The sequence below is a fragment of the Stenella coeruleoalba genome (assembly GCF_951394435.1).
Source record: "Stenella coeruleoalba genome assembly, chromosome: 9".
Taxonomy (NCBI): Eukaryota; Metazoa; Chordata; class Mammalia; order Artiodactyla; family Delphinidae; genus Stenella; species Stenella coeruleoalba.
In genome coordinates, this window is record NC_137155.1 from 73,621,767 (window position 1) to 73,646,167 (window position 24,401).

A 24,401-nucleotide genomic window follows, 5' to 3' on the forward strand; every position below is an offset into this window, starting at 1 on the left:
CCTAGAACAGTCTCTGGCACACAGTGGTGCTTAATAAACTACTGATTGAATGAATGAAATCAACACAGTTCACAAAGACATCAAACTTCCAAAGGCTGATGGACTTTTTGGATACGAAGGCCTTACAGATGCACTATTCTAACATGTTCACCCAGGTTTCCCACTTCTCTCCAGGAAACCTCTGCCATGAGGTGCTTGTGAGGGATACATCCCAAGCTGGGCTGTAGTCGTCAGGCCGGCCCACATGCCTTACCTTCTCAACTAGAGAAGCTTTCCCTTGGTGGTCCTTACAGATAAGGTTAAAGTAGATCTACCTGATGAAAGACATGGAAAGGACTCCCGCAACCCCCAGATGTTAAACACAAATATACTCTCAAGAGAGACAGGGATTATTCAAGCCAGTTCCAAGTCATCAGTGACAGAGGAAGGAAACGCTCGCATGTGATCCATCAGTTGAGAACGTGCTCCTGTTCCTCACCATGAAATCCATTCCCCTCAGTCACACACGAGACCAAAAGCAGAGAACGGCTCACTGCCCAACCAGCAGTCAGAGGTATGATTCACTTACTTTGGGATTCTTCCTGCTTTGAGGAAGTCGCCGAATAGCAATGCAATGGGTCCTATAAAGAGGTGATCAGGAATACAGATAATTCCCCAAGAATAATTAGAGACAACTCTCCATACACATACACTCTACTCTACTATATGAAATTTGGGGGTGACTTCATAAGTAGATTACGTAAGATTTGGGAAACAATAGTGCTGTCCTATACTAGATGTATATGTATATTTTATTCATCTGGGTGCCTCACAGAAAATTGGACTTATTAATAGCTAAAGCACTTTTAACTCTTCTAAATGCATCAAGCAATAGGTTACTATGGAAGGCATACAGAAAATTAGAGCTATAAAGAAAATATTAAATATGTTTTGTATTACCCCCTCCCCTTCCAAATTCTTACAGCAACGTAGGAAAAAGCACATATCGGGTAAATTTTCAGCTTATTTTTAAAATATGATTTTCCGAATTTATCTCTGAAGGCGGAAAAAAAAGTTTTCTTGTAGAATATAAGGGCTACCTGCACTTTATAAAACAACTAACTAGAGGCCAAGTTGGCGATTTCCCTGATGTCATCCAGTTATTCCATGTCAGGATCCCGGCACTCATTCAGGTCTCCAACTGTCTCAAGTTTTTCCCACCACATCACACACGCTGCCCATAGTATTTCTATACTATGGGTCATCACACTTTATTTTTATTTTATTTTTTGCAGTACGTGGCCCTCTCACTGTTGGGGCCTCTCCCGTTGCGGAGCACAGGCTCCAGACGCGCAGGCTCAGCGGCCATGGTTCACGGGCCCAGCCGCTCTGCGGCATGTGGGATCTTCCCGGACCGGGGCACGAACCCGCGTCCCCTGCATCGGCAGGCGGACTCTCAACCACTGCGCCACCAGGGAAGCTCCACACTTTATTTTTGAAATAACTTTCATCTTACATTTTAGAATCAAATTAAAGACTTCCAACAGGAGATCAACTCAACTAATCTCAGATATTTATACAAAAGACTATACTCCTATAAAAGCACCCATAATTCTTCTGCATCTTTGTCCTTCCATCATTCGTGCCTTATAAATCTGATCTCGGAGGAACATGAGTCTTTTTAGTCTCACTACAGATAGCAAAGCACAGAGGAAACCACATAACCATGCACCTACAACACATGGTTCCAAACTCAATTGAGCTCTGAGCCCCAATCATCAATCACTCTGCCTAACTCTGCTTAGCCTCCTCTACCATGTACTACGTCAGGGAATATTTAAACCTCTGCTACTCTCCCCAATACTTCACCCAATGACAACTCAAGAGACTCTCAGTCTACCCTAACAGACTCTTTTATCAAGAAAATTCAGACTAACTCACTCCCTCTACATCCTGTCTCGTCCCTTAAGCATTTTTATAGCCACTCCAATCCATATGTCCTTCCCTTCACTCTAAGGGAGAGAGGTTTCCATCTGCTGAAGGTCAGACTTTCTTCAACATTTAACTTCATTACTCCCTGTCACCTCTGACTTGCTCCATCAGTGATCACACTGCTCTTTATAAATATTAAATGTCTTCCTCTCTATCAGCTCCTTCCAATCAGTATATAAACATATTCCCATACTTAAAAACTAATTTTTATATTTAAAAAAATTCCTTGACTATTCTGGCCCAGAGACAAAGTTCTTGTCCTTGAAAGAGTAAGAACTATAGTACTAAGTTCTAAGTTCTCACATGAAGTGAGAACTGACAGAAGGGAGAAAGACAAATCTATAACAATTTTCTCTCATCTAGATTTAAAAATCAGCGAGAATACACTAGCTCCGAATAACACTATGAAAATCACCTGGCCTGACGCTATGGAACAGAATACCCTAGGACTACAGATGATGCAGTCTTTCCAGATGCCCTTGCTGAGCTATTAAAAACCACCAAAAAATTACAAAAGACTAAAATGTTACAGAATATGTTCTCTGACCACAGCAGAATTAAACTGTAAATAAATCACAATAAGATATTAATAATACCCCAAAATTCAAAAATAAAACAGTTCTAAATAGTACAAAAGTTTAAGAAGAAATCACAAAGGAAGTTAGAATATACTTTGGGCTGATTGAAAATAAAAAATATCAAAATTTGTGGGATGCAGTGAAAGAGGAGTATTTAAAGGCAGATAAAGTAGAGGATACAGACAAACTTATATCTTTAATTGCTTACATTAGAAGAGTTTTCTCCCAAAGAAGACATACGGATGGCCAATAGGCACATGAAAAGGTGCTCATCACCACTAATTAGAGAAATGCAAATCAAAACTACAATGAGGTATCACCTCACACCAGTCAGAAAGTATATGATTAAAAAGTCTACAAATAATAAATGCTGAAGAGCATGTGGAAAAAAGGGAACCCTCTTACACTGTTGGTGGGAATGTAAATTGGTGCAGCCACTATGGAGAACAGTATGGAGGTTCCTCAAAAAACTAAAAAGAGAGTTGCCATAGGACCCAGCAATCCCACTCCTGGGCATATACCCAGACAAAACTATATTTTGAAAAGATACATGCACCCCTATGTTCACAGCAGCACTATTTACAATAACCAAGACATGGAAGCAACCTAAATGTCCATCGACAGATGAATAAAGATATGGTGTGTGTGTATATATATATATACACATACATACACACAATGGAATATTACTCAGCCATTAAAAAGAATGAAATAATGCCACTTGCAACAACATGGATGGACCTAGAGATTATCATACTAAGTGAAGTCAGAAAGAGAAAGATAAATACCATATGATATCACTTATATGTGCAATCTAAAATACGACACAAATGAACCTGTCTACAAAACAAAAACAGACTCACAGATATAGAAAACAGATTTGTGTTTGCTGGGAGTGGGGAAGTGGGTGGGGGTGGAGGATTGGAGTTTGGAATTAGCAGATGCAAACTATTATATACAGGATGGATAAACAACAAGGTCCTATTGTAGATCACAGGGAACTATATTCAATATCCTGTGATAAGCCATAATGGAAAAGAATATATAAATCTATAACTGAGTCACTTTGCTGTACAGAAGAAATTAAACACAACACTGTAAATCAACTATACTTCAATAAAATTTTTTAAAAAACAAGAGTTGTCTCAAATCAATCATCTAAGTGTTACCTTAAGAAGCGAGGAAAAGTTAGGTGAATGAAAGACAAAGTAAAAGGAAAGAAATAAAGGTAAAAACCAATGAAATACAAGAGACAAATGATAGAGAAATTAACAAGGCCAAAAGTTTTTCAAATAAAATATCATTAATATTGTTAAACATTTAAAGAACAGATTAAGAAACATAGAAAAACACAAATTACAAATAAAAGGAATAAAGGATGGGGTACCACTACGGAATGAATATTAAAAGGATAATAATGAAAACCCTGTGCCAATAAGTTCAACAAATCAAATTCCTCTGAAACACACGACTTTCAGAATTGACATAAAATGGAATAAAAGACTGAAATAGCTTTATATCTTTATATACAAATATACAAATAAAAATTATATACAAATATACAAATAAATTATTACAAATATACAAATATACAAATATACAAATATATATTACAAATATACAAATATATATTACAAAAATTATATACAAATATACAAATAAAAATTTTCCCCTAAAGAAAACCTCTAACTCATATGGATTTACTAGTGACTGCTACCAAACATTAAAGAAAGCCAAACTCATACATGTCCTTTCAGAAAATAAAGAAGGAAATGCTTCCATTTTCCTTTATGAATCCAGGATTACTTTCATATCAAAACCAGTCAAGTATTATTTTTAAATTTACAGAAAAATTATCACTCATGAACACACACACAAAACTCCTTAGCAAAATATAGGCAAACTGAATCCAGCAATATTTAAAAAGAGTAATAAAAGGTGACCCACTAACGTTCACCTCAGGAATCCAAGTTGGTTTAATATTTAAAAATCAATGAGTGTGATTCATCATATTAAAAGAATAAAGTGCAAAACCATGACTACAGCAATAGATGAAGATAAACCATTTTGCGAAATTCAAAACTCAATCATGACAAAAACCACTCAACAAAGAATAGAATGAAACCGTAATGAGATAAAGGGCATCTATAACAAAGTATAGCTAACATCATACTTAACCATGAAACAGATTGTTTTCTCCCTAAGTAAAGGAAAAGCCTCTGAAGTCTGCTCTCAATATTTCTGTTCAACATTGTATTGGAGGTTCTGGTCAGCGCAATTATGGGGGAAAAAAGGAAAAGAGGAAGGCAGGCAATTTGGAAAGGAAAAAGTAAAATGGGTTCTGTTCATAGGTAACATGCTTGTTTACCTACAAAATCATATAAAATATACAAAACAACTGCTAAAACTGATAAGCAAGATTAGCAAGATCACAGGATACAATGTCAACACACAAAAAATCAATTGAATACCTGTATACTAGCAACAAATGTTTGGCAGAAAATTAATTGTGTTTATAATAGCATCAAATATTTAGAAATAAACCCAACAAAAGACATTTAAGACTACTAAACTAAAAACAGTAAAACACTGCTAAAAGAAACAATGAAGACCTGAAAAAAATGAAGAAAAATACTATAATCATGGGTTGGAGGACTCAATTTTGTTAAAGATGCCAATTCTCAACATATTAAAGGGTCAATGAAACTTCAATCCCTGAAAACTTTCAGAGAAACCAGCAAACTGATTTTAAATTTTTATGGAAATGCAAACGACCTAGAACAGCCAAAACAATTTTTATAAATAAAGTTGAAAGACTTGTGGTTTGTGCATTTAAGGCTTATTATTTAACTACAGTCATCATTTACCTGAAGTTGAAGTACAGAGGTAAGACTAATCCATGATGAGAAAATCAGAAGAGTGTTCAGTGGCTGCCTGAAGTGGGGGAGGGATTTATGGAGAAGACACTCCAGGAAACTCTCTATGGTAATGGATACATTTTCTATGTTGTAAGGGGTACAGCTTACACAAGTATATGCATTTTAAAAACATCAATTTGTGTGCTTAAGATGTAAATTTCACTTTAATGTAAATATCTCTTTAAAAGCTATAAACAATAGTAAATTCCAGGTTTGCGTGTTTGCTTTTTATAGTGCTGTGGATTAATAATTCTGAAACTACTCTCTGTGTGTTCTAGGCTGGAGTACATGAGTAATATATTTAAGTATAATGGGTTCCAGCTTTCTCACTGTTGGAGAAGTTAGTTTCAAATAGAGAAAGGATAAGAATGTACTCCCTATGGTTTTGGAATAGAATCAAAGGTGTCAATATAAGTACGAACTCATGGTTTCATACAAACAGAACTATAGATAAAATATAGATTTGTGTGTATATGAAATATATGTATAAATATGATAATTATAATTTCCTAGCTTTAGTTTCATTTCTAAACACCATTTTCCATTAAAAAGGAATGGAAGTAACAGCTTCTGGGAGTAAGAGCTAACTGCAGGGGTTGGGAAAAGAAAAGTGTACGATGAGCCTGCAAGAAAAAAAACACCTTGCTGTAACAAAATAAGGAAGTGCTCAAAGGATGATGGGAATATATCAAAAGGAGTAGCTCGAAAGGGCTCTCACTGGCCAAATCTGGGACAATTTTGAGCAGTGATCCACGGACTGTGGACCTGATGGGTAGGGGTAGGAACAGACACCCCCAACTAAACTGCACACTGCGGAGATTATAAAGGAACCACAGCCTCTTGTGCATAAAGACTACCGAGTTCCAGCTGACTCTGTTCTACTATTGTCCAATTTATACCTACTCACAACCACTTCCAAGTAATGGCTGAAGGGGAATTTTGCATGGAGCAGTATTACCAAAGCCTTTTGCAAAAAGCAGCGGATTATGTGGAAGAGCTTAGAAGAACTAACACAACTTCACTGGTAGTGAGGAAGTGGGTGGTTGCTCCAAGAACAGCACCCAGACTGGGAGCTCTGAATGAAGGGAGCACCAAACAACTGTTTTTCCAGAATGAAAGGAAAAGCTCTATAGGTGGAACAGAGCAGCAATGTAAAGGCGATCAGTTCTAAATCAAAGTGTAAAAGAGAGAGGCAAGCAATTATGGTCATTTGTAAAATAAGAAAGCAGACTACGTGTCTGTCACAACCACAAAATATTCTTATGACATTTTATTATATTCTTTATTACTCCCTCACGTGTTTTAACACTCACTGCACCCTTGTCCTCTTTGCCACACGGTCACCCTCACTGGCACCTGCCCAATCCTGGTAAACAAATACATAACGATGAAATATACTGAGATTTTCTTCTTTATAGGGGCTGGAGCTACCAGTCAGCAGTTGGGCTCTGTAGTTCTCATCTGCCCCTTCCTCTTTTTTTTTTTTTTTTAAACATCTTTATTGGAGTATAATTGCTTTACAATAGTGTGTTAGTTTCTGCTGTATAACAAAGTGAGTCATATATCTCCATATCCCCTCCCTCTTGCATCTCCCTCCCACCCTCCCTATCCCACCCCTCTAAAATAATGGTTCTCATGAACCTAGCGGCAGGACAAGAATAAAGACGCAGACATAGAGAATGGACTTGAGGACATGGGAAGGAGGAAGGGTAAATTGGGACGAAGTACCCCTTCCTCTTGATCTAGTTTCAAAAGAGAGAAGGGAAGACATGGATGAGGCAAGTTGTTCTCTCCTCTAAATCCCTGCTCAGAGCTGCAGACCTCAGTCTCCAGCTCCCCTTAATGCCCACTCTGCAGTGCTCCTGGGGAGTCCAAATGCATCTTGAAACGAATAATGAGTCATACAAAAAAGACTCAGGGGCTTCCCTGGTGGCACAGTGGTTGAGAGTCCGCCTGCCGATGCAGGGGATGCGGGTTCGTGCCCTGGCCCGGGAGGATCCCACATGCCACGGAGAGGCTGGGCCCGTGAGCCATGGCCGCTGAGCCTGCGCGTCCGGAGCCTGTGCTCCGCAACGGGAGAGGCCACAACAGTGAGAGACACGCGTACCGCAAAAAAAAAAAAAAAAAAAAAAAAGACTCAGGAAGGAGCTAAAAACAATCATTCATGTACAAACCATCCTAAACATTCTTCCTAAAAATGTTATTTTAGCTGTTTCTCTACCATGTTATCCTTGAATGAAAATCATGACAACAATTTAAAATTAAATTATATTTGTATGTTATAACCATTATATAATGAAGTAGAAAACAGTGAATACAAACGGCAAAACAAATTACAATTATTTATAATGGGAAGAAAAAGGCATATGAAATAAACAAAACGCATATTTTGATTGCTCTTTTCTCGTCCATTTGTCATTTCTTTGGTCGTCTAGCACCTGAAACTCCTTCCTATGTCAGGAGAATTCTCCACCTCTGGTTCTCTCCTTTAGTAGTTAAATATGGCCAATAGTTGCTTTCCCAGTCTTGTAGCTAAGGACAGGGCATGGGGCCTAAGGGTGGCCAATCAAATGCACCTGCTCTTAGGCTTCAACTAGGAAATGAGTAATGCAAAGAAGCAGGGCCAGAGGAGGCACCACTCAAGACCCAGAGCAGTGATGGCAGTGAGCGCTGTCTGGTGTCAACAAACTTCAGTATCTAGCTCTCAGCAGACGGATCAGCCACGGCAGACTAGATCTACGGTGAGCATTTGTCAGTGATGCTGGCTGGTACAAGCTTGTCCCCTAGTTCTCCCAGCCATGCTCTACCATGCTGTAAGTGAACAAATAAATGCTGTTTCTGCTTAACTCAAGAATACTGGATTCACTTGCTCGCAACTACAAATTCTGTCTGACGCAGCTACCAGCATGCAACTGACCACATCATACTGAGCGGCCGCCTAGACGGAGCTCTGTCTAATACACAGAACTACATTTAGTTTTTCCTCTGGTGAAAAAAACTGTCCCCTTCTGAATTTCCTACTTGTTATTTTGGCTTCTTTCTTTTAAAGGCTCTGATCAAATTAAAAGATCTTTCCTATCTCAGGGCTAGAAATTATATTATGTATAAATAAAATGACCGAAGATAAATTAGAAAAGAAGCTGTATTAATAGATTGTGCATAAGATAAATAATAAAAACCCAAATAACAAGCACCCTAGGTTACTGGTTCTAAACGGGGGAGTATATTACCAGAGGCAAAGTTCCCCATGATGATTACTCATTAGCTTATTCAAAGTGGCTTGAGGCTCAGGCCATTTGCCAAATTGACTCTTGCCCAAATTTTCCTGGCACACAAATTACCAAACAGTTAACCCTCCTATTAGTAGTCTCAGCAGGAACCAACGCATCAATGAGCACGAAGTCTCTTCTCCCGCCTTGAGAGGGCAACCAGAGCAGTGTTCAGGCCAAATGTCTTAGAATCACCACAGAGCTATGCCCAGTGTCAGATAATAAATACTTGATTGTAGATAATGGGAACTTTGCTTTCCCTGACTTTTGCTGTGGCAGTGATTTAAAGACCTGGACTCATTTAAAATAATGGATTTTTGTGTCTTAATGCTTTTAGATTTCTAAAGCTCCAATTTACTCTACATGCAAGAGAACTGAAGAAGTTTGGTTAATATATTTAATTTCAAGAGTAAAGGTGACAGGTAATTTTGTTGCTAAAATGACTTTGTTGTTACTGGCCTTATTAGCTGCTCTAATACTTTCTTTAAATAAAGACTTGGGATAAGAGTACAAACTGTAACTCTTCTCACATGCTACAATCTACCGTAATAGAATATCCTTTAGGGACAAAGGGTAGCACTGCCTCTCAGACAGACCCTTCACTGAGACTGTACAGCCAGTGAATTTGGCCATAAAGGACCCCTGTATCCCCATTATAGGCGGGAGACAGATCACTGGCTCATTTCATACTAGCCTCTCAGGACCCCTAGGACAGAAACAATTTCCTTTCACTTCCAGCCAGGTTGGAAATGACCCAGTCATTCAGAAATAAACAGGATGTAAGCTGATTTTAAAAAAATCAACTAGATACTAAAATCTTTGATTCAACTCGAAATGAATTTCTTTTTTTCTCTCCTATAAGAGGAATGATAGATACAATGCAAAACAAGTAAAATTTAGGAAAGCATGCATTTTATGTATTGAACGAAAACTACAATAAAAAAATATTTTCTTGATTTTTGATAACACAGCATAAAACCGAGCAGATGTACTTTATCATGAAATAGCTCATTTGACACATTAAGAACATAATTGAAATGTGTCTCATCCAAGACATACAAATGAGTTTTAGTGACATCAGCGGAAACACACTGGCTCTTGCTTATGCGGTTTGTGGGGATTTTTGAAAAGCTCCAGAGACCTCAGTGGTTGTCTGCAGGGCTTTGTAGAGGGTGTGCAGAGTCCAGTGTAAAATTGTGTGATTCGGTCTCCCAGGCAGGGAAGGCCTTCTATTCTTTACTATTTTACCCAGTGCTTTAGTTTTCTACCCTGTGGCACACTGAGCAAAAGGTTTGCTTTTATTCAACACCTATACCAGAATGCTGGCATATATACGTTAATGCAAGGATACAATTACAGGGAGAAAACCTACACATTCAATGACAGTACCATAGACATTTATACAGTATAGTGCATTCAGGTTAATTGTTAACCAGGTGTTAAATGTGAGCTATAATAAGTTCTCTGAAAAGGACAAACAGAAGAAACATTTTAATTTATGCTTTAATAATGGTTGGAAGAACATGTTACTTTTAATTCTAGTAATTAGACATCATTACCTTCTCTGATTTCCTCACTCTCTTTTCTAATAAAGGGAATCAGTAGTCTCAGCAGCATATCGGAAGGACAAAATTTAAACTTCTATTTACTTATGGCTGATCGCAGTAAGCTTTTATCACTTAGGAATCTTTGAAGCACGTGTTCATGTGCAATAATATGTATGTGTGTGGTGTGGGAGGTGAGGAGGGGGGAGGAGGCTGGTTTAAATGAAACACATGTGAATAGGAGCCTGGAGGTCTGCAGCAGACACACCATCAGACCCCAGAGGTGAGTCTGAGATGAACCAGAACTTCAAGATGACATGTTGTGAGACTGCGTATGCTATGCAAACTTTCATTCTATTCTCATATTATTTTCATTTTCAAAAAAAAATAATTTCTAGTTGCAAAGAAATACTGGAGACAAAAGTTGGATAAACTAAGTTGGGGATGCCACCATATGATCAGTCCTGGTTGCATTACTGGATCACTCATCTAACAGTTAAGCATGTCTTAGGGCACTAGAAAAGGGAAATCCATCCCCTCCAAAAAAAATCCATTATTTTAATGAAAGCATCACAGTAAATATTATGGGAAACATAATTTGTCATACTTCTTTTATGATTTAGTGTTATATTTATTTTGAGTTACATTTGAGAAGGGCCACCAGAATTTGTCAGTAGTTTGAATTTCTAAGTCCCTATCCCAACTCTTCTTGAAAATATTTAAGAACAAAACAACAACCTCAGAGACAGTCTCTTCATTCTACACTGTGTTATGGGAAAAAGAATTGTTTGAAAGTCTCAATACCTTCTTTTGTCTGCTCTCTGCAGCAGCCAGTTGTGTGGACATCCTTTCTTGCATTTTTCTGCAGTGGGTCATGACTGCTTCGAGGATGGAGAGGGGGTTGGTACAAACTGGCTTCTTCTCTTTATCGCCAGCACCTGCTTCATAGTCTCTCTGCAGTGCCAGGAATGGGTCATTTAAATTAAATCTCCCATACCGTTCCTGGATAAATACCTCCTTCCTGCGAGCCTAGAACAAAATCAGAGGAATGTATTCAAGAAAGAAATGAAAATATACAGAAGGCTATTTATACGAAGGTTCTGTGATTACTGCTCCAAATGGTATTCACAACTGTCATGAGTAATAGCTTACATGTGATGTCAGGTGGTGAGTGAGAGGTAAGGGGACTGTGACCCCAAAGCCTGACCAGCCTGCCATACCACTCAGTCTACTTTCAAATTTTCTTCCTTTGGAATATTGTCTTTTAAATTACAAAAGCTGCAAATACAGTTTTTCCCATGATGCCTACTCCTTCAAGGATCTGAATTTTAGGTACAGTCTGTTCTCATTTAGAGTAAAATAAAAAATATCAACAACAAAATAACTTTTAGCAAAAATTCAAAAACAAAATAATATGTTTATCGAACTTAACATTACACATAATCCTCGTCACGTTAAATCACAAAATATAAATCTCCCAAGTTTTATACAGAGAGAAAGAATTTTATAAATATTTGAAGAAGAAAATATTTCATGAATTTTTTATGTCAAAAATCACAATATTCACATTTTGTGAAGTGTAACCAACTACAAAAAAAAACCTCCAGAAAATTAGGAAGATGTAAATATCTTCTCATCATTGAAGGACATTAAAATATAGTTCACAGAGTCCCAGGAAAGAACATAGCCTCATTTTACTTTAAATGTCAGTCCATCAGCGTTGAAGTAAATTTCACATCCACTCGGCACTAAATGCAATTTTCTATAATTAGCCTACAGTGAATGGCCTTTGCATAATATGGAAAATAGCAGTAGAAATGTATTGAAAACAAGCAACAGTTTCCTAACTCAGGTCATTTGGAATAGCTACCAGAAAAAATTATTCTATGTCACTGCCAGTGGAAAAACTAAATTACAATAAATCAAGCTTAACTGTCCAAAATGTTAAACATGCTTTCTGAAGAAATAGTACATATATTTCCTTAATTTAAAGGCAACTGCGTTGACTAACTCAACTTTTCCATTTTAAGACCACTATCAGCAAGCCAAAAACTAGATAAACACAAGTACAAAACTGGGAAAATCTAATGTTTCTTCTCCTATTACCAAATTAGATTAGGAAATACAATTTAAGAAAAGTCCAATTTCGCCATAAATTTAAGCTAGCTTTCAGAGGATCATTTTACACTTAAAAGTCAAAGTGGTTTATGAATCAAAAAGCATTTCGTATTTCTAGATTCTTCAAATTCAATTATGTAATCGATAAGCTGAATAAGTATCACTTCAGAGATGCAATTACAAAAGCAATTTCATTCTGTCCTTCACTTTTCTATTAATTTTTATTCAATGCAGTAGTTCATCCCCCACCTCTGGATGAAAACTTGGGATAGCCCCCATGGTTTTTCTAATTACTTTTATCTAATACAATTCCTATAGTCACTTTAAAATATAAAACTCTCAATTTGGTTATTAGAATATCCAACTTCAGTGGTATGATGGCTTCCCTTCCCCAGCTAAGATCTGCACCACCTGGGAAGGAACCGTTTAAGAAAACCCCTCTTGGGCTTCCCTGGTGGCGCAGTGGTTGAGAGTCTGCCTGCCGATGCAGGGGACACGGGTTCGTGCCCCGGTCCGGGAAGATCCCACATGCCGCAGAGCGGCTGGGCCCGTGAGCCACAGCCGCTGAGCCTGCGCGTCCGGTGCCTGCGCTCCGCAGCGGGAGAGGCCACAACCGTGAGAGGCCCGCGTACCGCAAAAAAAAAAAAAAAGAAAAAAAAAGAAAAGAAAACCTCTCTTTTATCCAATCTTCTCCCCCTCTTTCTTAGCTGTTTTAGTCCTCTCTGGGTTGGAAGGGACCAGAGATAGAGGATGATGATGAAGATGGAGGTGAGAGAACAGGAGCATTCTTCCTGACTGGTTCAGTCGAGAAACTAGCCTTACCAACTGGGTGTGGCAAATACTTAAAGCCTACTCTTTTCCCATGAAATGCGTGGTAGCTTGAGAAAGCCACACACACCTTCTCACTGCTGGGGACCCTTCATCTACAGTTTCCCCAACGTAAATCATAAATTTAGGACAGACTACATAACCTGCAGAGCCCAGTACAAAATGAAAACATGGGCTCTTTGCTAAAAGTTATTAAGAATTTCAAGATGGTAACAGCATATACTTTAACCAAGTCTAGGGTCCTTCTAAGTGCATGGCCCTTTGTGACACAGCCTGCACACCCATGAAGCCAGCCTTGCATACATATCTTCTGTAGCATCTAGAATCCAGTTTTTTGTCAGCTGAGGTTCCATGTTCTCCAGGCTTCTCTACTGAACTGGATCTGAATCAATCTCGTTCCTACTCTTTGATGCCTATGGCCCAACCTAGTCTATGGGAAACACTCCTGAATCTTCATTTAAAGAAAATCTGGGAGTGCAACATGACCACTGCCGCCATCTTTTTGTCATTTCCACAGAATGCCTGCTTTTTTCAGCCCCACCTCCACTCAGAGCACCAAGACCTCATAAGGAGAAACCTAGTAAGTCATTAAATAGTCTGGATGAAGCACTTTCCTCTTGAGGTGAAGGGAAAAGCAACTAAATGGGGGGATGCCCAGCATTCTCTCCAGAGAAATGCTCTTTCATAAAAACCTTTCCCTCTTTAATCTCCAAAAATTAGGTATTTTTATACCCTTAAAGTGGGTAAGGAATTTAAAAGTCAAAGCTGGATTTCAAACTGTCTTCTGAAAATTTTGCATCTTGGTCCTCATTTTAGTAACTAATATCACTATGGGTCCCCTGCTGAAACTTACATTTTAACAACCAGTTAAAATTACCTGATGTCTACTTACACATCCAACGTATTTTATGATGTACAATATCTGTAACACTAACTCAAGCCATTTCTTAACCACACACGTTATTCTTAAATCAGAGTGAACTTTTGATAAATGGGTTAAAATTAACTTTTATATAAGAGGTAAACAACATATATCATAGGCTATTTCCAGTTTAAACAGATTTTATGGTCTGAAAAATTTTGTTAATTATTTATTTTTGGCTGCATTGGGTCTTCATTGCTGCATGTGGGCTTTCTCTAGTTGCGGAGAACGGGGGTTACTCTTTGTTGTGGTGTGCAGGCTTCTCATTGCAGTGGCTTCTCTTGTTGTGGAGCATGGGCTCTAGGTGTGTGGGCTCAGTAGTTGTGGCACTTGCGCTCAGTAGTTGTGGCTCGCGGGCTGTAGAGCGCAGGCTCAGTAGCTGTGGCGCACGGGCTCGGTTGCTCTGCGGCATGTGGGATCCTCCCGGACCAGGGCTTGAACCTGTGTCCCCTGCATTGGCAGGCGGATTCTTAACCACTGTGCCACCAGGGAAGTCCCCTGAAAATTTTTAACACTTTTTCTTTTTACTACTGTGAAAGTTTTGCATGTATTTTTCGTTGTATTTTGGCTTTATTTTAAAATTACTAGCTTTAACTGTGGCATTGTCAAGTGTGGGCAATTTTTTTTTCTGCTGAAAATGTTGTATAATTATATGTCTACAGGATCATAAATATAAAACTGCCAACTCATTTGCTTTGCCAATATAGACTGATGCTTAACCTTTATGACGAAGTTCAAGACACATACATTAGCTTCTTTTAAGGGAAGAAGTAGGGCTAACAAGCTATGCAACTTTGTCCCCAGTATCTTTCATTTTCAAAATGAGATCAATGAAGCAGCCTCATTTGTCTCTAGGACCCCTAGAGTATACACAACAAATATGATTTTATTTTCTTTTAAAGTTCCTAAAAGCCTGGAAACCTCAGGTAAAATGAATGTGAAAGATTTTATACATTCCATTAAACTGACCCCTGATCCCATGTTTATTGCTTTAAGACAGTAGTCCCCAACCTTTTTGGCACCAGGGTCTGGTTTTGTGGAGACAATTTTTCCACGGACTGGGGGGTGGCAGGGGAAATGGATGGTTCAGGCAGTAATGGGAGCAATGGGGAGTGGCAGATGAAGCTTCACTCGCTCACCCTCGCTCACCTCCTGCTGTGCAGCCTGGGGGGTTGGCGACCCCTGCTTTAAAAGATGCCAGGTAATAATTCTACTCTATAGCCATACAGGAATTTATTTATACATGTTACATGTATTCAGCATGCATTTTTTATATCCTTGTCTTAAAGTTAGAAGCAGGGGTTCTCATTTTTCAACTATTAATGTTTATTTCTTATAACATTCTTGTAAGAAGTATACCTTTCTTAGCATATCTTTCTTTGTAACAGAGTGCTTAATTTTGAATGTACCACATTACTTTTAAAAAGAGCAGATCAACAATATATACAAGTGTTAATATTTAAGGAGACTGTGTAATAAAAAAGGACTTCAAATGTGTATCATACTGCTCTTGAAGAGGCCGATCCTTAAAAAAAAGGAAGAGCTGAATGTGCAGATAACTTCTTGCTTTATGCATCAGAATTACTTGAGAATGAAATGCATTTCAGGGTAATGAGTCATTTGAAGACACAGGCTAACTATAATTATGAAAACAGACTCAAATTCTTAAAACCGGCTACACTGATAAGTAAAAATATAATTTCATTAGCATGTGAAGCTTTATAGAATCTTGAAAAAATCACAAGCAAGAAATAAAAACATGGCCATTATTAATGGAGGATTTCACCAATACAGAGTTCCTACTTTTGGCTTTCATTGTTGTGTAAGATCAACTGAAGTAGATTGGACCCTACCAGTAATAATAAAAAGAAAAGTACTTTAGCTATTCAACTTTTTCTATAGCATGTAATCCTCTTAGGAAAAAAACCCTACAACTTGGATTGTAAGTCACAATTAAAACATATCACTGATTAATTTTAAAACATATTGACAAACTTGTAGCTAAAATTATTCTGTCTTATGAAAAGCTGGAATGATTTTGTAACATTAAAAAATATCAATACTTATAAAACATAACTTTTACTGAGAGCATTTTTTTTCTTTTTTTTTGCGTTACACGGGCCTCTCACTGTTGTGGCCTCTCCCGTTGCGGAGCAGAGGCTCCAGACGTGCAGGCTCAGCAGCCATGGCTCACGGGCCCAGCTGCTCCGCGGCATGTGGGATCTTCCCGGACCGGGGCACGAACCTGTGTCCCCTGCATCGGCAGGCGGACTCTCAACCACTGCGCCACCAGGGAAGCCCGAGAGGGCTTAAATAAAATAAATAAATAAATAAATAAATAAATAGGGCTTAAAACCTATTGCTAGGTTTTCATACTCACTTTCTCCTAAAACTAAGTCCAGAAGATAGCCACTTTTTAAATTCACATTTTATAGACAAGCAGACTGAGGCTCAGAAAAGATTAACTTACTCTCCCAAGGTCATTTCAACAGGAGCTGGTATTCAACCTAGGCAGTCTTTCTCCAAAGCCTACTCACTGAAGTATTTTTTAATTATGACTAGAGTATTATGGAACACTAGAAAAGGCTTCAAAAATAAGTATTGTTTACAACACTACTCAAACCGATACAAAGAAATAAAGTTTGAAAGACAAAAATATGACAATATTCTAAGTAGTTAACAGCTTTCCATATGCTCTATACGTACTTTCATTGTTACTGACCATATACTAACATAATGTAATCAAACTTAATCGTTTTTCCCCCAAGATTCTTCAGAGATTTTATGCAAGTGCAAAATACAGTTCAATAAGAAAAATAGTTTCTAAATATGCTCTTCCCCAAAAGCATATTACCAAAAGCACTGACTACCTAAAAATTAAAAAACCAAACCCAAAACCCACTAGCATTAATAGAGATCTAACTGCAAGAAGACTGCAGAGGAATTCTGTCCTCAGCTCCAGCCTACTCAACACAGTGGCCACTGTCATGGATGCCAATGATACAAAACTGCAAGGGAGGGATGGTCGAAATGATGAACCCAATCTGACAAGATGGACTTTCACAGGAATAAATATGAGTCAGTTCTTGAGTAGAAACACAGAGGCAAGTATGAAAATCACTTAGGGGCTGCAAGCAATACTACATTCAAGGATTGAACCATGAAATGAACACTGTTCCTCCACCACACCTCAAATCAGGACTCCACATCAGGCTTCATTCATTAATAGAAAATAACTGTCAGAACTAGACAATCCCTGGACTGCTAGGCTCACTTCTGGGTGAAGTATTTAAAGAATGATCAATAGAAAAAGGACCTGAAAACAGAACTGAGTATAAAAAGAAAATAGGAATGCTTAAAAGACTTAGAGCAGCACGATAGCATTCTTTCAATATCTGAAGTCATTTCATGTTTAAAGAGGTATTTAACTATTTACCTGATTCCCGAGGAACAGAATTATCACCATTGTAATAAGGAATGTTTAAGGGTCAAAGCTGTTCCAAAGATACAATAGGCTGCACTGGACTGGAGTGAAATCTGCCTCTGGCTGTGTTTCAAACATCGGCTGAAATGGTAGAAATGGGGAGCAGGGGTCTCAAAAATCAGGAAGGCTGTTGGCTTCTAAATCAAGAGGGATGGAAAATACATATTCTTCCAAGAAGCCAATACAAAAATTCATCTATCTAGTTCTAAATCTCTGTCTTCGTGGTAAGAAGTTCCAGTAGACCCAAAATGTTTTTGAAACTAAAATTAAGAGCTCTTCTAAGAAGTAAGGGGAAAAAATCCTAGTTGCAAATAAATCTCACTCTAAGAGGGGTGAAATATTCTGGGAGTGGGTTTACATATACAACACACACACGCCCAGAGGGTGGGAACAGCTATGTGAAAGTTACACAGTCTTTTGGAGAAGGACAGTCACTGCCCTTCAACGATTACAAAGGCTTAGAAATTCACTAGCCAGGAACAAGATATAACTTCCTGGAATACGAATAAAATGTCAAAAAGTCTAAATAGTTCAGCTGAGTGAATACATTTCAGACGTTGCTTATATGTGGCAAGACATACACGGGACACAGAAATGAAGGCATGTCATGGCATCGCGTGAGCTTTCCTGCAATGCAGGAGGAGTATGACAGAGAAGAGGCAGGTTTTCCCTGCTCTCTCCCCTCCCACTCTTATGCCCCAACCTTGCGGCCATAACATCCTACCTGCTCATGGACAAAATAATCTGGATGTGCAGAAACTGTCATGCTAGGAATACATTTACATAATGAATATCGTGAATCATATATCAAGACTGACTTAGATTTATCTGGTTCCTGAGGCTAAAATCTGGAAGTCATACTTCAATAAACCACCAATTTTCTCACAGAAATGTAGACCATTCTAACAGAATCTATGAAATGGCTTGATTTCACAGAAGCCAGAGCCAGAACTAATCTCCTAATCCTTTACCGTTGACCTTGCCTGCAATTTACCACGTTGCACACACCCATCAGTGCTCATCTCAGTGGCCCACGCTCATCTGTAAAAATAAGATTACCTTTATTGCCTAACTAGGTCAAGAATCGTACACAATGCCTCGCTGTTCTGCTCCCTTGCTCGGAGTAGACATTTACTAAACTATCAGCACACTTTACGCCGAATCCAGGAATGGCCTCCCAATTTGTCTTAATACATCTCTCCAGGCAGTCACCACCCATCAGTCAGAACTGGAGCACAGATGAACGGCCTGCCAACTCTGCCCTGGGCAGTTAATTGCTACAATTAGCTATATCTTTACCTCTACTAGACAGTTAAAACCATGCCTTTTATGTCTCTGTACTACCAGTACAATACACCACATGTACCAATTACTTATTTAAGGCTGATAGAAGTAATAGCTTCTATTACTGGGATTAGTCATTCTCAATGACCCTTGACTAGAAACAAACTTTTCATATCAAAAATCAATAATTTTAAATTTCATAAAAGAGGCACTATTACTCAACATTAATAAAAAACTAAATAAGTGTGTTTATCCACATCTATAAGCATATTTGAACTATTTTTTTATTTAAAATAATACACGTTTGCTGAACTTGGGAAAATATGATAAAAGGGAAAAAGAAAAAAAAAAATCCATGATTCAATCATCAGAAAGTAGTTACTATTAAGTTTGCCTGGTACTCTACAACTTATTTTTTCCAAGCACGTACTAAAAATAGCTATCAAGGACTTAAGGGAATATGTTTTAAGCAAACTTTCTCATTTAGTTTGCTAAACAGTTCCCACTTCAATGATCTATATCAATATTTTAATAGTATTCCATAAATGAACCCTTACACACTAAAAAAGCTCATTGTTTATCACTTATTTCGCTTTTAATTGTTCTAACATACCTGGAGGTAAACCTGTGGGAATATTTATAAAATTCACTGAGGTAGTATTACTGGGTTACAAAATAAAAACATTTTGGTATGAAAGGGTTTTTCAGTATCCACAAATCAATCAGTGTGATACACCTCATTAACAGATTGAATAAAAACCATATGATCATCTCAATAGATGCAGAAAAAGCTTTTGACAAAATCCAACATCCATTTGCGATTAAAAAACAAAAAAACTCTCCAGAAAGTGGGCATTGAGGGAACATACCTCACCATAATGAAGACTTTTGAAATACATTACCAAATTCCTCGTCAGGTGTTCACCAATTTTATTCCCACCAGCAGTAGTGTTTTTGCATCTATAGTTATGAGGGAGACTGGTCCATGTTTTTCTTCTGTTTTTTTTTTTTCCGGTACGCGGGCCTCTCCCTGTTGTGGCCTCTCCCGTTGCGGAGCACAGGCTCCGGACGCGCAGGCTCAGTGGCCATGGCTCACGGGCCCAGCCGCTCCGCGGCATGTGGGATCCTCCCGGACCGGGGCACGAACCCGTGTCCCCTGCATCGGCAGGCGGACTCTCAACTACTGCGCCACCAGGGAAACCCCTCTTCTGTATTTTTAAAATATCTTTGTCAGTTTGGAGATTAGGATACCACCAACCTCAAAAAATGAGTTGGGCCATGATGCCCCCTCCTGTATTTTCTGAAAAGTTTTGTGTATATTAGTATTATTTATTTTTTGAATGTTTGATAGGATTTACCAGTGAAACCATTTGGGTCTGAAGTTTTCTTTAGGGGAAGGTTTTTAATAATGAATTTTTAAAATAGATACAGAGCATTTGGATTTTTTATTTCTTGTATCAATTTTGTAAGTTGTATCTTTCAAGAAATGTGACCACTTCCCCTGGGGTGTTGGAGTTGTTCACAGTATTCACTTAATATCACTTTACTATCTGTAGGATCTATAGTGATAATCCTTTTTTTTAATTCCTAATATTGGTGATTTGTGTTCTTTTGTTCTTGCTCATTGTAGTCAGGAATATGTCAATTCTGTTGATTTTTTTCAATAGCCAGCTTTTGGCTTCATTAATTTTCTGTATTGTCTATTTTGCATTTTCTTAATTGCTGATCTTTAACAACAACAACAAAAATCTCCTTCTACTTAGTGTTCACTTTGTTCTCCTCCTTGTAGTTTCTTACTGTAGAATCTTAAGTCACTGATTTTTAGATCTTTCTTCTTTTTAATACAAGCATTTAAGTCTCTCAATTTCCCTCTCAACATTGTTTTAGCTGTATTTCAAATATTTTGATGTATTTTGCTGCCATTCAATTCATTTTCTAAATTTGTGACTCTGTCTTTGTCACACTGAAGTTTTTTTTTTTTCCAAAAAATTCCAGGTATTTGGAATTTTCCCAAATAGCTTATTGTTACTGATTTCTCATTTAATTCTATTGAGGTCACTGAATGCAAATGAATTAAAGTGGTTGATAGTGTTGTTCATATTATCTATGTTCTTTTTCCCTATCAACTACTAATCGTTCTATCAACTACTGAGAGATATTAAAATCTACTATGATTATGAAATTGCCTATTTTCCCTTCAATTCTATCAATTTTTGCTTCAGATATTTTGAAATCTGTTATTAGTTGCATATACACTTATAATATCTTTGTGAAGAAGTATCCTTTTATTATTATGAATTGCCTTACTTCTATAATACTGGGTCTTTTTTATATCTTTTATTCTGTTTCATTTATCTTCCTATTCATAATTCTCCAGTACAAATGTTTTCATTTGTATTATTAAATGCTATCCACCAAAAGGAGAAGCCTCCTTCACAATATCAGTTTCTAAGAATTTCTTTGCTATACTACCAGCTTATTCTTCTAGATGAAATTTAGGCTTACAAGTTCTAAAAATTAAAGCAATGATACCTCTGATTGAAATTATGTATAAATTAAAAACGCATTTGAGGAAAGAAAACTTTTTCATAAAATTAACTCTTGCCATTGGAAAATAATCTTTTATTAAAATTTGCTTTTATATATTATAGTTTTCTATTTTCAAATCAATTACCATAAATTTGAGAATAAAGGGCTACTTTTTACAAATCTTTGTTAATATCCCCACTTCCCTAATTATCTCTGTACAGTACATACTTTATCTTGACTGAAATTGCTGAAGCAGTAGTTCTCAATCCTAGCTGCTCATCAGAATCATCTATGTAACCCTTCAAACACTGCTCTGGCCCAACACAATCAGTAGGTCCATAAAGATTCTCCTAAGCACTTTGATGCCTCAGCCAAAGGTAAGAATAACCGATTTCCTGCTTCTCTGTACACTTTCCTACCATTATTTCCACACTTGATATCTTTATGCTTATTCCCAACTAGGTAAATCTTTAGTTCATTTACTTTTCAAGAAGCTTTCGGATGGGAATATTTTCTATCTTTGCTCATCTGAAGATGACTTCTATTTCCTTCTTACATTTACTTTGTCTGGGTAAAAACATTCTTAGGGGGTATCCTAAGACTCCTTCTGTATCCAACAGTGCACAGGAGCAAGTCCACGGCCAGGTGGATTTTGCTCCCTTTCAGGTAAGCCTCCTGCTTTTCTGCCTGATTACATCAATTTTCTGACCTTAAAATTAATAAGTAACATTTAAGATTACTCCTGGTGTTGGCTGGTATTTTCCTGGCATGTAGCTTTTTCATCTGAAGACTCTGCTACACCTTGGTTCCAGCAACCATTTCACTCGTCCTAGTCTCTGAGGAGCACCAATTTTTCTCCCAGTGGATCTCCATTCTCTATGTTCTACACACATGTATCTTCATTTCTAATCTGTCACTTTAATCCCTTCCTCTGGGTTCTAGGAAATCTTAAATTTGTCCTGGGTTCAATGTTTTCATAGTGCTGATTTTTTTCACCCTCACTTCTAATAGATACTTTAATTCTCCTAGCGCATTCTGAAGTCTCGTAATGACCACATTAGGTAGGTACCGCTGTCCTCACATTACAGGTAAGAGCACTGCAGCACTGAGAGGGCAAGGGGCTTGTCCACGGTTGTGTGGCTACAAGGGGTGCAGCCAGGACTCACTCCAGCAATCTGCCTCCAAGATCCACGCCCCATTCTCTGCTTTCTTCCCCTCAGCTGTGCAGCTAGTCAGCTCTCCATCACAATCTGGCTCACCCACCATTCCGTCTCACTTCAGAGCCTATGTTTCCTTGAATTTTAAGACACAAAGCAGATGCTATCTAAAAATTACTTTCTAAAATTTACTCGTTTCTCATAATAATTTTTGTCAGATGTAGGTTGTTCCTTTGCATTTTAAGTGTTATCTTCCTTGTTCTATGCTGCAAAATCTTTCATAGGCCCTATGGGTTTTTCTCTTTCTTTTCTTTTTTTCTGTTTACTCCATCTTTGGGTCAGTAGGAGTCAACCCAGATCTGGTGTTTATCCATAAGCAGGTAAGGTAGAACCTCCCTGAATATCTTGACTCTCCAGCCAGTTGCCATTAAAATGCTCCTCTAATATTGGGAGCAGTGAGCAGACTGGTGCAAATTTACATCGCAAGGCTGCTTTCAGCTGAGAGTGACAGGAAGTCAGAGCCACAGCCCCATGAGAGATATGGGCTCCTGTTAGGTGCCCCCCAGCCTGTGTGTTAAGGACAAGAAGTCTCTTTGGCCGAACCTGTCCACTAGGCATGAGCACTTGTCTGTGGCATCCTCTGTCCTGACAGAATGTTAGGTAGTGGCCCCACTGCCCAGACAGCTCTCTGGTTCTTACAGCAACCTTTCTTTCTGATGCTTCTCCTTCACAGTCACAGAGAGGGATTTCAAGTGACAACTCCCTACCTACCCCTTAGCCTGACCTCGCCTCTCCAAATCCTAGGAGGTAGGAGTTGGCTGGCTCTTTGAACGTTACAGGCCCATCTCCTGAGAGAGCATCACAGGGACCCAGGAAGTGAGTCGGTCAGTCCTCATTCATCCCTCTGCGTGGTCACACAAACATTCTACCTAGAAGATACTCCTTTATTTTTCAGGACATGGCAAGTACAACAATTGAGAGAGTGGGCTCCGAGATCAGACAGAAAGGATTTGAATAGTGACTCTGCCACTTCCAAGGTATGTACACTCGGGCTGGTTACTTTACTCCCCTGGGTCTTCTCCACTTACATGAAGTTAACAGAGTACTTAACCCAGAGAGCTGTCACTGTTGTTTTGAAGGATTAATGAAATAATGCACATAAGGCAATTAGCTGGGTGCCTGGACAATAGTGCAAGTGTAATAAACAATAGCTATCATTTTACTAATGATGGCATTCTTTCTAGCTTGTGAGTTTTTGCTTATTTTTATATCCTTTAGCCTATCTCATCAGAGAAATGAGAAGTTGGGAGTCAGAGGCCAGTGCCAAAGTCACCATGTTATTTAGAGCTCCCAGGAGAAGTTTATCAAGCTTCTAGCATGCTGGGTGATTGTGTTCATGTGTGCATTCACACACTTAGAACTATCCTGCCTCTTCGGTTGCATCATACTCCTTAAGGGAAAAGCCCTGTGCTCCTAATGGTCCATTATTCTAGACACCCCTCAGTGTAGTGGAAGGCCAAGCACTGAAGGTGCGCTCATGAGATGCTACATGTGCAGTAAAATAGAATCAACATGCCTGTGGATGGAAATGAACTCATCATCCGACACTTACAGAAACGCACATGAATATGACAGTCCAGGGATAGAGAAGATACAAAGTCCTTTGAGAGATTTTTTTAAAGGATTACAAAGCAAAATACAAAGACCTAGAACAAAATACAACAGAATCCTATTTCAATACCACTCTTTGATACATGAAATCAGTTCTAACGTAAGTCCAATGATATGTTCTCAAACAG

At 38.2% G+C, this 24,401-nt stretch overlaps 1 protein-coding gene across 3 annotated transcripts in view; it reads right to left on the reverse strand.

The window, feature by feature from the left end:
- CTTNBP2 (cortactin binding protein 2) overlaps positions 1-24,401 on the reverse strand; it is a 179,815-nt gene that overhangs the window by 83,824 nt on the left and 71,590 nt on the right. For 2 of the 3 annotated variants that reach the window (XM_079932471.1, XM_079932470.1), the window contains one exon: positions 11,085-11,309. The exons of the other annotated variant lie outside the window; for it this stretch is intronic. In XM_079932471.1, coding sequence (XP_079788597.1) covers positions 11,085-11,309 — 225 coding nt within the window. The remainder of the gene's footprint in view (positions 1-11,084; positions 11,310-24,401) is intronic. 3 annotated transcript variants of the gene reach the window in all.